The sequence below is a fragment of the Apodemus sylvaticus genome, chromosome 19 (genome assembly GCF_947179515.1).
Source record: "Apodemus sylvaticus chromosome 19, mApoSyl1.1, whole genome shotgun sequence".
In the NCBI taxonomy this organism is placed as follows: Eukaryota; Metazoa; Chordata; class Mammalia; order Rodentia; family Muridae; genus Apodemus; species Apodemus sylvaticus.
The window spans coordinates 24,721,386-24,737,934 of record NC_067490.1 but is presented as its reverse complement, the minus strand read 5'-3'; the positions used below and the strand labels follow the sequence as shown (position 1 = coordinate 24,737,934).

General features: G+C 39.5%; 1 protein-coding gene across 4 annotated transcripts in view; it reads right to left on the bottom strand.

Annotated features, from left to right (window-relative positions):
- Nucleotides 1-16,549, bottom strand: part of Ccar1 (cell division cycle and apoptosis regulator 1) — a 44,587-nt gene that overhangs the window by 21,905 nt on the left and 6,133 nt on the right. For all 4 annotated transcript variants that reach the window (XM_052164633.1, XM_052164637.1, XM_052164636.1 and 1 more), the window contains exons 4-10: nt 15,400-15,444; nt 14,354-14,386; nt 11,586-11,779; nt 8,200-8,314; nt 7,894-8,086; nt 2,932-3,061; nt 2,154-2,315 (exon numbers count right to left, since the gene is read on the bottom strand). In XM_052164633.1, the coding sequence (XP_052020593.1) occupies nt 2,154-2,315; nt 2,932-3,061; nt 7,894-8,086; nt 8,200-8,314; nt 11,586-11,779; nt 14,354-14,386; nt 15,400-15,444 (872 nt within the window). The remainder of the gene's footprint in view (nt 1-2,153; nt 2,316-2,931; nt 3,062-7,893; nt 8,087-8,199; nt 8,315-11,585; nt 11,780-14,353; nt 14,387-15,399; nt 15,445-16,549) is intronic.

Sequence of the window (16,549 nt, the reverse complement as noted above, 5' to 3'; positions counted from 1 at the left end):
CAGTAACATCTGTAAGTAAACAGTGGCTAAGTACAATTAATTTCCTTCACACTAGCTCATAATCTTATTAGTGGTGGAACTTTTGAGTTCTACAATTACAGATGAAGAACTTTAAAACTTATTTGTAACTGGTTCATTTGATGTTCTGGAAATTTCTATAAAGATAATAAAATAAATTTTGGTAAGTCCAACTTGCAAAGAACTAGGCACCTTTTCAGAGAAAAACACTGAAATTTAACAACAGATAAATAGAATAAAGAAGGTTTCTCCCTGAAGCAATATTTTGAAGTCTGGGAAAGCGCTTTGGTTCTCGTCAGGTTTCTCTGAAATAATCAAACTATATACTAAATTGTAAGAGTAAACAAAGATAAAATACACTAATATATACATTTATATGGCTTAGAAAATGTGGCCTGTGTCTAGTGTACTACTGTTTGTTTATAATGTATTTACACACAGGCAGCTATACAGAAATAATTTTATTTGTATGTCTCAATTTTTGAAATATATTTTTTAACCTAATGTTAATAAATAAAACCTGTTACAGGATTTTTTTTTCAAATTTAATACAGCTATCCAATTATTCTGTTAATATTAAAAAACAAAAAACCCACTAATATAAACTAAGAATACTTGCTGAATGACCAAAATTATTTAACATAACATCACAAGATAAAGTTTTTTCTTGGTTTTTTTTTTTTTTTTTTTTTTTTTTTGGTTTTTTGCGAGACAGGTTTCTCTGTATAGCCCTGGCTGTCCTGGAACTCACTCTGTAGACCAGGCTGGCCTCGAACTCAGAAATCCGCCTGCCTCTGCCTCCCAAAGTGCTGGGATTACAGGTGTGCGCCACGACCGCCCCATTAAGATAAAGTTTTTTATTAAGTAGCAAATTTTTTTTTAAGATTTATTTATTTTTTATCTAAATAATTACCCAGTAGCTATCATCAGACACACCAGAAGAGGGCATCAGATTCCATTACAGATGGTTGTGAGCTACCATGTGGTTGTTGGGTATTGAACTGAGGACCTCTGGAAGAGCAGTCAGTGCTCTTAACCACTGAGCCATCTCTCCAGCCAAAAATACTAGTTTCTTAATGGAGAACTTAATATACAGAAAATACAACATTTAATGGGCTAGTATCATGAATATTCATGTTTTTCTGAAATGTAGAAATAGGCTTGGGTCACAGAAACAGACATAGCTATTTAGACAAACACTACACAGTTTTAAACATTGTTTTTCCAATTCTACTGTAAATCTGGGCTTTCTTCATTTATTTCTAACACAGGGTTTCTCTCTATATAGTGTTGGTTGTTCTAGAACATGATATGCAGAGCTAGCTGGTCCCTGACCCAGATGCCCACCTCTGCCTCCCAAATTCTCTTATTAAAGGCGTGTGCCACCACATCTGTCCCATTTCTTTTTTCTACCTGTTAGTCTATGATCAGTGTGCCATACTGCTCACCACCAACATGAATTGCAAAGGATCTGTTAACTGTTATACAGTAGGTTAAGTGCTGTAGATATTTAACTCAACTTCATAGTAATTCTGTAAGTCTGTATGAGATTTTTTATGAAGCTAGGAAATTTACTAATCTCCCAACTCCAGATTCTAAGAGTTAATCCACTAAAAACACAAACATGTAAATCACATAAGTATGAAGAGGTCAATATATCACACTATCTTGCCAGAGCTAATCTTGAAACAAAAATATTAATGCTTCAATAAACAATTAGCAAAGTTAAAGTTATCAGTAAATCCAGATTCTAAATGACTAACTTTAAAGAACATTATCTTTCTTTACAAAGGAAGGTTCTCTAGAAGCTTGCTTATTTGCTTACTGGTTGGTTTGGGTACTGGGATTGAACCTACAACTTCCGTATTAGGCAAGCACTCTTGTACAGGGATAGATCCTAAATCAATAATAGATGCTTTTTTTAAGTAGCTGCTATCCTAAATGTGTACTCAAAATTAATTCTCTTTATATAAGGAACAAAATTCCAAATTCAAACTCTATTTCTGTCCTCAAAGTGTTACTAAGTAACTTTACAAGGTAAAAAGCATTGCACTTATATTCTATACCAAACTATACAAAACTCTAGCACTAATAATGAAATTTAAAACACACAAACCATAGAAGGAAAAACTTACCAATCTAAAGAAAACTTTGAAAACTGTACTGTGTACCGTGGAGCCACACGACGGACCCTCCGAGGGGATCGCTCTCGTTCTCTCCGGGGTGACCTCTCCCGAGAACGTTTCCTCTGAGGTGATCTTTCTCTGGATCTGCGTCTTTCTCTGTCCCTTTCACGACTTAAAGCAAGGATTTGTAAAGTTACTCTGGGGCCATCAGGATGGCTCAGCAGGAATAGCTGCTGCTCCCAAGGATGAGAGTCTGAGTTTCATGGCCAGAACCCACATTGTAGGAGAGAACAGATCCCCTCCCCCCACACACGTTTGCCTCAGCCTTCACATACACACACCACGGCATGGATACAGACACAAACTAACTGAGTAACCGTGCTAATATGGTTCTTGCCAAGCATAGTGGTACACACCTTTAGTCACAGTCCCTGGGAGACTGAGGCAGGTGAATCTAGTGCAGATACAAGGCCAGCACAGTAAGTAAGTGAGAGAGTGTGTGTGTGTGTGTGTGTGTGTGTGTGTGTGTGTGTGTGTACACATACCAGGCTGGATCAGGACAACTTCTGATTTATTTTATGTGTCTGCGTGCTCTGCCTGTATGTGTGTCTGTGCATCTCATGAATGCCTGAGAAAGGCAGAAGAGCCTGGGACGACCCAGGACCACAGTTCCAGATGGTCACCTGCTACTGTACTGGCATATGTGCTGGCAAGCAAACCTGGCTGCACGGATGAGCTCTTACCTCTAAGCTATTTGTCCAGCCCACCATGTTACCTTCAAACATACCTCCGGTCATCTTTTCTATTAGGGACTTGATCCCCTCTGTCGTTTCTTCCTGAAAATCGAGATGGTGGATCTAATCTCCGTGCAGGTTGTGGCTGTGACACTATTCGAACAGGAGGCTGCAGTAAACCAGCTTTGAAAAACATGAAAGATAAAAACCAGAAAATGTTAAACTAAGCCCACAAAGCATTGCACAGCTAGATAAGACAAACATGAACAAGCAAGCAGGAGTCACCAAAGCTGTCTTTTCCAGCACAATTATTTGTTTAAAGAGAAGTATTATTTGGCAATTTCTTCCTGGTAATAAAAACTAAAATTTCCATTTTAAAATAGTATATCTATTTTTCCAAGGGACAATAAAAGTGAACCTCTTAGGTACAATGGAAGCAAAATAGAGATAAAACGGTGTCTAAAAAGTACAACGTGGGCCGGGCAGTGGTGGCGCATGCCTGTAATTACAACACATGGGAGGCAGAGGCAGGCGGATTTCTGAGTTCAAGGCCAGTCTGGTCCACAGAGTGAGTTCCAGGACAGCCAGGACTATACAGAGAAACCCTGTCTTGAAAAACCAAAATATTAAAAATTAAAAAAAAAACTATAAAAAAAAGTACAATGTGTATTGAAGTTCCTCTTTGCCACTTTGATGGCTCATGCCTGTAATTCCAGAAAGACAGAAGTAGGTAGATCGGTATAAATTCAAATCTAGCCTTATCTATATAAGAAGTTAGCGGACAGCCAGGGCTCCAAGGTGAGATTCTATCTCAAAAAGAAAAACAACAACAAAAAACCAAAAACAAACAAACAGTAGAATTCTAATGAAATTCTCTTAAATACAAAATTGCCTTTGGCTGCAAAGTCTAAAACCATCAATAATAACTGCAATCAACGAGTAGAAAGGGGAGGAAGACCAAAGGCACAGAATTTTTTAAATGGCATGCTGGTCTGTGTCATTACTCTGTGTGTGTGTGAGTGTGTGTGTGTGTGTCTGTGTGTGTGTGTGTCAGGTGCCCACAGAGCCCAGAAGAAGGCACACTGGACCCCTATGGAACCAGCGTATAAATGCTAGGAACCGAGCCAGGTCCTCTGCAGGAACAACTGCTGTTAACTGCTGAATCACCTCTCTAGCCCTGTTTTGGTTTGGTTTCTTTTTAGATAAGCTCTTGCTATGCATCCCTGGCTAATGTAAAATCACTATGTAGCCTCAATGTCATGGAGATCTGCCAGCCTCTGCTTCTTAAGTGCTGGGATTAAATATGTGCATCACCACCCAGGTCCCACCCTCTTTAACACCAGTGGTACTCCAGGAACATAGAGGAAGACACAGCCAAGTTTTAATTCATCACTCTTACGGGGTAGCTTGTTAAGGACAAAGGGCTGGCCATAGAGTTCAGTGGTCCAGTGCTTGTCTATTATCCGTACGACCTGGGACCCAGGAATACCCTTCTCTACACTATCCCCTACCCCACTAAACTCAGCAGCAGCAGTTGCAAAAATCAATTGAGTATAAAATGACCAACACCTTAAAACCCAAGAGGCCACCATGATAAGGAGAAAGGACAGGAAGAAGGAAAAGGAAGCTTGCTGCCAACACTGGAGAAGACTAACACAGAACCTCCTTATTTTGGAATTAGTAACAAAAATGTATACCCTAAAAAATAACAATAGGTATTCATTCACATGGAAAATATACATTTTTTTTAATAGAATACAATCACCTAAAGAAAGCTGGCAAGCATGTTTTGCAAATGACTAAGTTACAGATGATAATCAAAGAGGTAGGGTGTGTGTGTATATATGTGTGTGTGTGTGTGTGTGTGTGTGTGAGAGAGAGAGAGAGAGAGAGAGAGAGAGAGAGAGAGAGAGAGAGAGAGAGAGAGAGAGAGAAAAAAACTATGGAGTCAAATTCAAGGCCTACAATTTGCCAACACCTGATGCATACACACTAACTCAATGAGTACTATCGAATAAGACAGTCAGAAAATATTAAAATACCATTGGAGTAATATCATTTACAGAAGAAAATGAATTTAGTTGAACCAGAGAAATCCATGGCTACTGAAAATAATCAAATTCAGCATCAGTGACACTGGGAGAAATGAAAGCATCTACAACAACTCAGCATAAATTACAAAGCACTGGCCATAACTATTCTCGCCAAAGCATTTAGACTTACTCCTCAATGTCTAAGACAAAGGAACAAAGTAAACATAACACAAGGAATCAAAACAAATCCAAAAAAAAAAAAAAAAAGGACATTCCAAAAGATTACATAAGAGGTAAAGAAGAAATCCAAAACAAATAAATATAAATTTAGAAAATCAGGCCAGGCGTGATGGCGCACACCTGCAATCCCAGCACTTGTGAGGCAGAGGCAGGCGTATTTGAGTTGGAGGCCAGCCTGGTCTACAGAGTGAGTTCCAGGACAGCCAGGGCTACACAGAGAAACCCTGTCTCGAAAAACCAAAAGGAAAGCAGCCCATGCCTATAATCCCAGCCATTTGAAAAGGTAGAAGGATCTAGAATTCAAAATTATGCTTGGCTACAGAGTGAATTCAAGGCCAGCCTGGGCCATATGAAACCCTATCTCAAATAACAAAAGACAATAAAAACCACAGGGCGTCCTGGAGTCAGTGAGATGACTCAGGCCACTAGCCACACAAGCCTCAGTTCTTTTTTTTTTTTTTTTAGTTTTTTTGAGACAGGGTTTCTCTGTGTAGCCCTGGCACTCTGTAGACCAGGCTGGCCTCAAACTCAGAAATCCGCCTGCCTCTGCCTCCCGAGTGCTGGGATTAAAGGCGTACGCCACCACAGCCCTGCGGGATTTGGGTTTTTTTTGAGACAGGATTTCTCTGTGTAGCCCTGGCTGTCCTAGAACCCACTCTGTAGACCACGCTGGCCTCAAACTCAGAAATCCGCCTGCCTCTGCCTCCTGAGTGCTGGGATTACAGGCGTGTGCCACCACTGCCTGGCTACAAGCCTCAGTTCTATACCTAGTAGAACCTTAAAAAAAGTACAAGAAAAATAAAACCTCTTCTGCAAAGTTACCCTCTGACCTCCACATGTGCACTACTGGCACACATGTCTACAAACAGTACAGAGGAGCTGGCAAGATGGCTCATGGTTGGGAGCACTGGCTGTTCTTCCAAGGGTCCTGAGTTCAATTGCCATCTATAAAGGGATCTGATGCCTTCTTCTGGTATGCAGGTATACATACATACAAAGCACTCATGCATTTTTTAAAACTTAATTGACTAAAATAAATAATAACCAGGGAGCTGGGGAGATGGAATAGTAGTTCATAGTGCCATGGGCTTCCAGGACTTAATTTCAATACCTAGCACTCATATCTGTAACTCCAGTTCTAGGAGATCCAATACCTTCCTATGGGCTCCAAGGAGGGCACTAGGTATGCAGATGGTGAGCAGATATAAAATAAAAATAAAAATAATGAACTCTTTTTTTTTTTTGGATTTGTTTTTTTTTTTTTTCCTAGACAGGGTTTCTCTGTATAGCCCTGGCTGTCCTGGAACTCACTCTGTAGACCAGGCTGGCCTCAAACTCAGAAATCCACCTGCCTGGGATTACAGGCATACGCCACCATCGCCCAGCTAATAGTGAACTTATGTATGACTTATGCCACTCTATGTACACACCCATGTCTAAAGTTACACTACTCACAAGACATAGGAAATAGTGCTCACCAACAAACATGTAAAAATATAGCATGTATATGTATGTGTATATATATTTAATATCTGAAATTTTATGCAACCATAAGGAAAAAATGAAATGGTATATGCAATAAAACGAATTCAATCAAAAATCATAATGCTATGATACAAAGCAATAAATACTGTATGGTTTTTCTCATATGCAGAAGCTCAATTTAAAATTGTGTGTGTGTGTGTTTATATTGTATATAACAAAAGTCTAAAAAAGACTGAGAAAAAGGGAACTCTAGTAAAGATCAGGCAATGCAATATATGCAGCAGGACATCAGAAAAGGGGACTGAAAGAAAAAAATCATCTAGTGGTTGGGGGAGACCCCAGAGAAGGTAGATGGAAGAACATGAGCATGATGTGTGACACTTATGTCCGTTGAGCCAGTGATGTCCATGTTATGTGTATATAGTGCAAACATTAGAAAAGAAAAATAAAAAAACGTTCCAGGTTGTACTGGTTAGCTTTACTGTCAACTTGAAACAAACTCTAATCATCTTGGAAGAGGGTAAGAAACTGTGACCAGCAGACTGCAGCTAAGAAACTGTGACCAGCAGACTGTCCTGACAGCAAGGCTGAGGCATTTTCTTGACTGATGTGGAAGGGAGCAGCCTACTGTGGGTGATGCCACCTTGGGTAGGTGGTGCTGAGTGGTGTAAGAAAACAGTGAGCAGCAAGGCAGTGGTGGTCCACACCTTTAATCCCAGCACTTGGGAGGCAGAGGCAGGTGGATTTCTGAGTTGGAGGCCAGCTTGGGCTACAGAGTGAGTTCCAGGGCTACACAGAGAAACCCTGTCTCGAGAAAAAAAAAAAAAAAAAAAAACAAATCCAAAAAAAACCCAAAAATTATACAAACCCTGTCTCGAAAAACAAAAAAAAAAAAAAAAAAAAAAAAAAGAAAGAAAGAAAGAAAGAAAGAAAGAAAGGAAAAGAAAAAAAAGGAAATAGAAAAGAAAACAGTGAGCAAGCATGGAGAGAAGTTAGTAAGCAGCATTCCTCCAGTCGCTGGTCCAACTCCTGCTTCAGACCCTGCCCTGACAGCCCTCAATGATGGACTATGAACTGTAAGCCAAGTAATCCTTGCCTCCTTAAGTTGGTTTTAGATAGTGTTTTATCACAGCTAGTTCCTTTCATGTTTTCCTGAAGTCCATGATACCTTTGTAATTAGAAGCATGTTCTACATTAGCCGTTGAAACATCTACACATTCAGTAGAAACAAGAAGGAAAAATAAAATCATTTAATACCTTTCTGCTGTGGCTGCTGTAATAGGGGCTGTGGTTGCGTCTGCAATAGTGGTGTAATAGAAGCAGCTGAGATCTGGGCCTGCAATAATGACTGGGGTTGGGGCTGTGCCTGAACACCAAATGTTGTCGGTGGCACAATCGGCTGAATAACAGCAGTAGGAGTCTTCAGTAAAGGTTGGGTTTGGGACTGATTCTAAAAACAAACCAAGACAAACAAACAAATAAATTCTTTAAAAAGACATTACACTGTAAAACAGAAAAGCCAAGTAGCAAGTGTCTATAGTACCAAACTCAATAATTAAGTACCTGATTTGGTAGTGTTTGAATTCTTTGTGCATTCCATTTAAAAGGCATATTAGGATTAAAAGTTGCTTCAACCAATACTCTATCACCAACTTGGGGGGTTTTCCCTTTAACAGCACTGAAAAAAAAAAGTAAACAGATGCATAAGAAAGATTCTTCCAAATTGATTTATACATAATTAAAGAGATCTTCTCACACAAAAAAATCTATACACGATTCTTTGTTTTGCTTCTTTTCTTTTGGAAACAGGGTCTCTTTTATGGAGCCTTGGCATGCCTAGAACTCACTATGTGTATCAAGCTGGCCTCACAGATATCTGACCACCTCTGCCTTTCAAAGGCTACAGTGATTTTTAAAGTATGTTGATACAACTAAAATGGAGCTTGAATGGTATATTCATGCTTGCTTATTTATCTTTTAAAGAGTTTTTAGTTACTTGTTTGTGTATAAATATTTTGCCTGCATACAGACCACATCCATGCCAGGGCACATGGAGATCAGAGCAGGGTCTGACCCTTGGCACTAGATGACCTTTGGCAGAGATGAGTACAGGTGATGGAGGCTAGACATTGGTCTTCTGTAAGAATAATGAGAGCTTTAAACTGCTGTACCATCTCTGCAGCCCCTAAAGGGTTATTTTTAATTATCTGTTATGGGTCTCACATGAATTGGTACCCTAGAAGTTAGAGGTACCAAATCCCCCTGGAGCTAGAGTTACAGGTAGCTGTGACCCACCTGACATGGATGTTGGAAACGGAACAACAGTTCTTTGCAGGAACTTGAAGAGCCCTTAACTGAAAAGCCATCTCTCCAAGACTCTTCTAGATTCATTTTTAAGCTGAATACATTTCCCCTTTTGCTTTATGTAAACAAGAAGGAATCAAGTACAGGAACAATTTGCCTTGTATTTTCTCTTTTTTTCTTTTTTTTGGTTTTTTTGGATTTGGTTTGTTTTCGAGACAGGGCTTCTCTGTGCGCCACCACCGCCCGGCTTGCCTTGTAATTTCTCTATATACAAAACTGTCTTACTGTAATAGCATAGGGTAAGATTTTAGAGAGATAATGGAAAAAAAGGTGGCCCAACAACAGGAAAATCTTGAACACTAAGTAGTTTTCCCTAACATAGTCCTTACTTCTTTAGTTTAATAAAATCACCTAAGGTGAGAGGGTTAAGTGCAGGCATATGAACCCGAATCACATCACCAGAATCCACTCAAGAAGCTATAGGCAGTGTTGGAAAGAGGAAAGAAAGGGATCACTGGGTTTGGTGGCCACTAGCCTAGCTCAAGGGTCAGTGACGAAGCCCGTTTCAAAGGCAGGGCTGAGTGGAGTGGTGGCACAGGTCTTTAATCTGAGCACTCAGGAAACAGAGGCCAGCATATCTATGGATATGAACTCCCTCTGACCTCGTCTATGAAGTCCAGTTTGATGTCTGGTCAACAGAGTTTCAGAACACCAAGGCTACAAAGTGAAACCCTGTCTCCAAAATAAAAAGTGACTGAGCATGACACGCCAATGTCTCCCTTTGTCCTCTGTTCGTGCACTACTCATGTAGGCATGAATAAATAATCTAAAAAACAAAATACCTATTTCCTGCAACCACTACCACAAAAACTAGGAAGATAATAGAGACATTTTAAGAAAAACACTAAGAGGGCTGGAGAGATGGCTCAGCGGTTAAGAGCACTGTCTGCTCTTCCAGAGGTCCTGAGTTCAAGTCCCAGGAACCACATGGTGGCTCACAACCATCCGTAATGAGATCTGATGCCTCTTCTGGTGTGTCTGAAGACAGCTACAGTGTATTTACATATAATAAATAAATCTTTAAAAAAAAAAAAGAAAAAAAAGAAAAACACTAAGAACACTCAATTTTGTTTCAACTGAAAAATTGTTTGTTGGACAAGGTGTCCACACCTTTAATCCTAGCATCCAGAAGGCAAAGGCAGATGAGTATCTATGAGTTCAAGGCCAGCCTGGTCTACATAGCAACTTTTAAGTCAGCCAAAGCTACATAGTAAAACCCTGTAGCAAAAAAAAAAAAAAAAAAAAACAAAACCCAAAAACCAAAAACCAAACAAACAAAAAAAACCTTTGGCCAGGCATGTTAGCAAGCACTTTTAATCTTAGCACTCAGGAGGCAAAGGCAGATGGATTTCTGTACATTTACCGTGAGCCTAGTTTATACAGTAAACTCCAAGCCAGCTAGGGCTATACAATGAGATCCTATCTCTCATACAACCACTACCACCTTAATTTTTAGAAGCAGGTAGGAGGAGTCATTGTAAAGAATAGCAAGTAAGCCAGGCGGTGGTGGCGCATGCCTGTAATCCCAGCACTCTGGGAGGCAGAGGCAGGCAGATTTCTGAGTTTGAGGCCAACCTGGTCTACAGAGTGAGTTCCAGGACAGCCAGGGCTACACAGAGAAACCCTCTCTTGAAAAACCCAAATCCAAAAAATATATATATAAATAAATAAATAAGGAATAGCAAGTAAAGAAAGTGCTTGCTATACAAGCACGAGGAATCGAGTCTGGATCCCAAGAACTTACATAAAACCTGGGAATGGTGGCACAAACCTGTAACCACAGGATTGGAAGGGCAGTGACAGATTCCAGGGACTTGAAGGACAGCCTGTCTATCAGAGATGGTGAATTCCACATTAAGTGGAAGATCTTCTCATAAAATAAATATATGACGGAAAAAAAGAATAAAGAACAAAGCCGGCCTCTGGCCTGCACTTGCGCTGAGTATACCTTTTCTCCAAGGCATGCACATGCTTATACACAACTGAACACACACACAAAATTTAGAAAAAAATTATTAGTATAAAATACATAAAAATCAAATTGGATTTTTAAAAGGCTAATTTAACCTCCATCTTATTTTGTTCTGAGGCGAATGTATTTTTATAACGCCCAACTGCTCTGGAACTATGCAGATCAAGCCAGCCTAGAAATCAAAGGTCCATCTGCCTCTGACATTCAAATGCTGGGATTAAGATATACAAAACCTTTAATCTACTTCAATCTCAATTTTATTCTAAGCCTGGACTTGAATGTTACTATAGCTGCCACCTAACTGACAAAACATTTATAATGAATTAAAAAGAAATTAGCATTTATTACCAAGTTTGGAGCTGAGCCTGATCCCCAAAACCCACAAGACAGGAGAGAACCAGCTCCCACTTTTAAGCTCCCAAAGTACAAACCCCACACTCCCAAACACACACACACACACACACACAAATGCAATTTTATCTACAAAGGGCATAAATACAAATATACAAACATACTGATCTAAAATGAAATTATAACCTATTATCTTTGCCATAATTAAGAAAATGTTACTATTACATGTATATTATCAATCAACATCTAATGAAGTTTTTACCCAAGCTGAAAGAATACATCTTCATCCACAAATCCAAATGTATCATGTAGCTTTGTAACCACTCCTGTGAAAACACGCTGCTTCTGAGGTTGAGTTTGCTGTTGACTGGACCTTGGTGTTGGATATGACACAGTAATCTGTGCTGCAGGCTGAGGAGTAGACAGGCTAAGGCTTGTGGGCAATGCAACAGCTGGCTATCAAACAAAGCAACATTACATTAAGACTTGCAAATGACTGTAAACTCAGGTATTGTACTAATAAATGGCCCAAAACAAACAGAAAATCCCCAAACAGGAGAAACAAACAACTACGCAACTTGTGGGTTGTTTATAATCTCAGTGCTGGGGAGGTAGAAGCAGGAAGCTACTCCTGCTTGATGACCAGACAGTCTAGCCTGTGCCAACATCCTATCTCAAAACAAAGTAAAACAGTAGATGGTAACCAAGGAATACCTGAGGTTGTTGCCTGCTCTCTCAAACACGCTTATGTGTTTGCACACAAATTTACACACACACAGCTCAGACCCTGAGTATGGAGGCTCATGCCCATAATCCCAGCACATAGGAAGCTGAGGCATGAGGCTCAATTGACCAGGCTTGAACAAGGGAAACTAATGTGATATCATAACTCAAAAGACCAACCAACTAAAAAAATGTTTCTGGTAAAGGCCTTAAATCGTGCAAATACTGTAAGACAACGGAGCATTTCTTAAATTTGACCAAAGTTATTATCTCAAACATTAATTTCCTAAGGTGCTAATGCTCTCAGTCATAGTCTAGGAGATACCAGTCCTAAGTAAAGTAATTGCTATAGCTTTCCCACTTGGAGAGTTCTGTTAGGAAGTGCAAATATGAGTCAGAGATGTGGCTCAGCCTGACAACCTGAATTCAGGCCCTAGAAATGACATAGGAGAAAGCTGACCCCTGTGAGTTATCCTTTGATCCTGACCCGCATCCAAACATACTCCACCACATACTGGAGAAGTAAATAACTTTAACTTTTAAAAAGAAAATAAATTATCTGTCAATTTATGTTCTTGTTCTGTGGTGTATGTTCAAATGTGTGTCAATCTTGATAATCAAATCTGGGGCCTCATACACACGAAGTGAGCACTGAGTCAATTCAGGTTTGGTTTGCTTTATAAAATAAGAACAAAAAAAAAATAGGAACTTCCTATGTAACCCCAATTGCTATCTAACCTGGGTGGATCCTTTGCCTGCTGCTGGGACTATAGGTGTGTATCCCCAAGCTTGGCCAATTATAATTCTTTATTTAAGGAAGACAATTTCCCAACTGAAGTATTCTTGGTGAGGGTGTGCTTTTTTTCTGTTTGTTTTAGACAGAGTCTCCTAAAACTTACTGTGCAGATTATGTTGGCCTTAAACTTACAGAGATCAACCTGTCTTGCCTCCCTAATGCTGGGATTGAAGGCATCCAAGTACATTATGAGATCTTATTAATGTGTATGAGTGTGTACCTGTATGTGCACATGTGCCCAATGAAACAGACATGGGTCAGTCGCCTAGAACAGCAACAAGTTCCTCTTAATTGCATGCTCAGCCATCTCTCTAGCCCGCTATTCTTTAAAGAAAACAAAAAAGGTAACAGGGTCTAGGGGATAACTTAATCGCCAAAGTGCTTGCCAAACATGAGTGATAGGGAAAAAAATGGTATGTTGTGTCTGTATCTCACATACATATGTATACATATGTATACATATGAATATGGTATATGCGTATGTGAATGTGATGGAGGCCAGAATAAGACATGGAATGCCTTTCTATGTGGCTTCAAAGTTAACTGACATGGATTTCCAGCACTTTATAAACCATAGTGGAACATGACTATAATCCTAGCACCAGGGAACTGGAAGCAGGAGGACAAGAAATACAAGGTCATCTTTGGCGACACAGCCACTTTGTGGCCAGCCTGGGATATAAGAGACCTATCTCAAGAAATCAAACAAAAAAAAAGAGTAACAGATTCATAACTTAAAACTGTACAAAGGGGCGGGAGAGGGGGCTCAGCGATTAAGAGTACTGGCTACTCTCCCAGAGGTCCTGAATTCAAGTCCCAGCAACCACATGGTGGCTCACAACCGTCTGTTATGGATCTGATGCCCTCTTCTGGTATGTCTGAAGAGAGCCTCAATGTACACAACTCATATAAATAAGTAAATCTTACAAAAAAAAACAAAAAAAACAAAAAACCCTGCACAAAGAATTAAAAGGTAAAAAGCTTCTATTTTATCTGATCACTTTCAGATACCCAGTTTCCTTATGAAAAAGCTATCTCCTATTGTTAGATTTTATCTAGATCTGTATATAATATATATACATATTCCAAGTACATTATACATATATTATATATATATATATATTCCTTCCTTCCTTCCTTTAAAATAAATGGAAGCAACCTGGAAGCGGTTGTGCAAGCCTTTGCTCCCAGCACTGAGGAGGCATAGGAAGGCAGATCTGTGAATTCAAGACTAGCCTGGTTTACAGAGCAAATTCCAGGATAGCCAGGATGACACAGAAAAACCCTGTCTCAAAAAACCTTAAGTAAGCAAATAAATAATAATTAGGAAGCCTGTAATACATAATACACTATCCATAACACAAAATATGTTAGCACACTTTCCATCTTTATCCAATAATAAATAATGCATGGTATTACACAAATCCAACAAGTATCTTTAAACCATTACTGAAAAACTACAACAGAAAAAACTCAGATGCTCAAAAGAAACAAATTCACATCAAACCAACCTGTGTTAAAATGGTCTGCTGGGGTTGTTGTAACTGGAAGTAAAAAAAAAAAAAAACACAAGGTTAATTAATTAGTATGTGTATCAGAGATGACTTTTAGAGGTATTCTTGTTTTGAATTTTATCTTTAAAAATGTATCTCTATTATTTTATGTTGTATGTATGAGTGTTTTGTTGCGATGTATAAATGCACCAAGCACATGCCTTGTGGTGGCAGAGGCCAAGAGGGCATCAGATCCCTGGCAATTAGAGTTTCAGGAGTTTGTGACCTAGCAGACATGAGTATTGGGAATCCAACTCTGGAAGTAAAATTAGAGTTGTGAGCCACCATATGGGTGCTGAGAATGGAACCCAGATCCTGCGAGGAAGAGCGAGTGTTCATAAACACTGAGCCATGTCCCCAGACATGGGATTGCACATTAGCCTACTATTAAAACAGTGAAAAGCAGCACATAACTAGTAAGGCACATCCACAGCTATTTCAAAACACGGACCTGACACTTCTAAGTGACTCGTTCAATAACTAAGTATTAAGCTACATGTAATAAGAACAAAGAAGTTGGAGCCCACAGCAATGGTGTCCATCTGCAATCCCAGCATCTCCCTGGTGTGCAGAGGAGTTCCAGGCCATGGCTTCACAGTGACTGTCTCAAAAACAATTGTATTAAGTTAAAACTTAAAAAGCCAATTTGTCTGGGTGTGAGGGAAACAGTATATTATGTTTGGTATGGAGTTAGCTGTTGTCCCTCCCACCCAAAGGAGCAAAAATTACATTTTAACGAGGATAGAAAGAAGGAATTTAAACAGTATGTCACCGTAATTTGGGGGAAGTGGGGAATGGTTGTTTTTAAATCACTTTTTAATAAAAATTAAACCTGCCATGCAGTGGTGGTGCACACCTGTAATCCCAGCACTTGGGAGGCAGAGGCAGATGGATTTCTGAGTTCGAGGCCAGCCTGGTCTACAGAGTGAGTTCCAGGACAGCCAGGGCTACACAGAGACCCTGTCTCGAAAAAACCAAATCCAAAAAAAAAAAATTATACAAACCTGCTGTTGCACACTATACAAGGCCTGCTGAGGTTGTGAATATTGCTGAAAAAAGATAAAGGAAAGACAAGGTTAAGCTTATTGTCAAAGTAATGCACATACAGATAAAAACTACACTGAAATTTTCTAAACTAGCTACATTTCATCTAAAATTAACGAGTCACTGCACTCAGGATTTTCATAAAATGGTTGAGGTATATATGTCCAATTTAAGATTCTGCCAGGTATGCCAGGCAGTGGTGGCGCACGCCCTTAATCCCAGCACTTGGGAGGCAGGCAGGCTGATTTCTGAGTTCAAGGCCAGCCTGGACTACAGAGTGAGTTCCAGGACAGCCAGGGCTACACAGAGAAACCCTGTATTGGAAAAAAAAAAAAAAGAATTTTAAAAATTAAAAAAAAAAAAAGATTCCGCCAGGTAGTGGTGGCATTCACTTTTGATCTCAGTGCTATAGAGGGAAAGGCAGAGGCAGGTATAGTTCTGTGAGTTTGAAGCCAGCCTGGTCTACAGAGTGAATTCCAGAACAGTCAGGGCTATACAGTGAGACCATGTCTCAAAAAAAAAAAAAAACAAAAAAAACAAAAAAAAAAAAAACCACCTAGAAAACTGGAATACCCAAAACATAATCCACACATCAAATGAGGTACAAGAAGAAAGGAGGAGTGGCCCCTGGTTCTGGAAAGACTCAGTGAAACAGTATTCGGCAAAACCAGAACGGGGAAGTGGGAAGGAGTGGGTGGGAGGACAGCAGAAGAGAAGGGGGCTTAAGGGACTTTCGGGGAGTGGGGGGGCTAGAAAAGGGAAATCATTTGAAATGTAAATAAATTATATCGAATAATAAAAAAAAATAACAAAAGGAAAAAAAAAGAAAATAAGCAGGCATCTAATACATAATAATAAAATAAGATAAAAAAAATAAAAAAAAAAACCAAACAAACGAATTTAAGATCTTTGACAATAAAGCTATATTTTGTAAAAAGCATAGAAATTTTGTTTTAATTCATTTTGTCTTCAGAGAGATTCCTGCGATGTATTCCAGTCAGACCTCACATTCACTATCCTCTTCCTCTCCTTCCCCAAGTGCTGAGATTCTAGGTATGCGCCATCAAGCATAGCCATCCTAGCTGTCTTGGAACTGGAGGTGTAGACCAG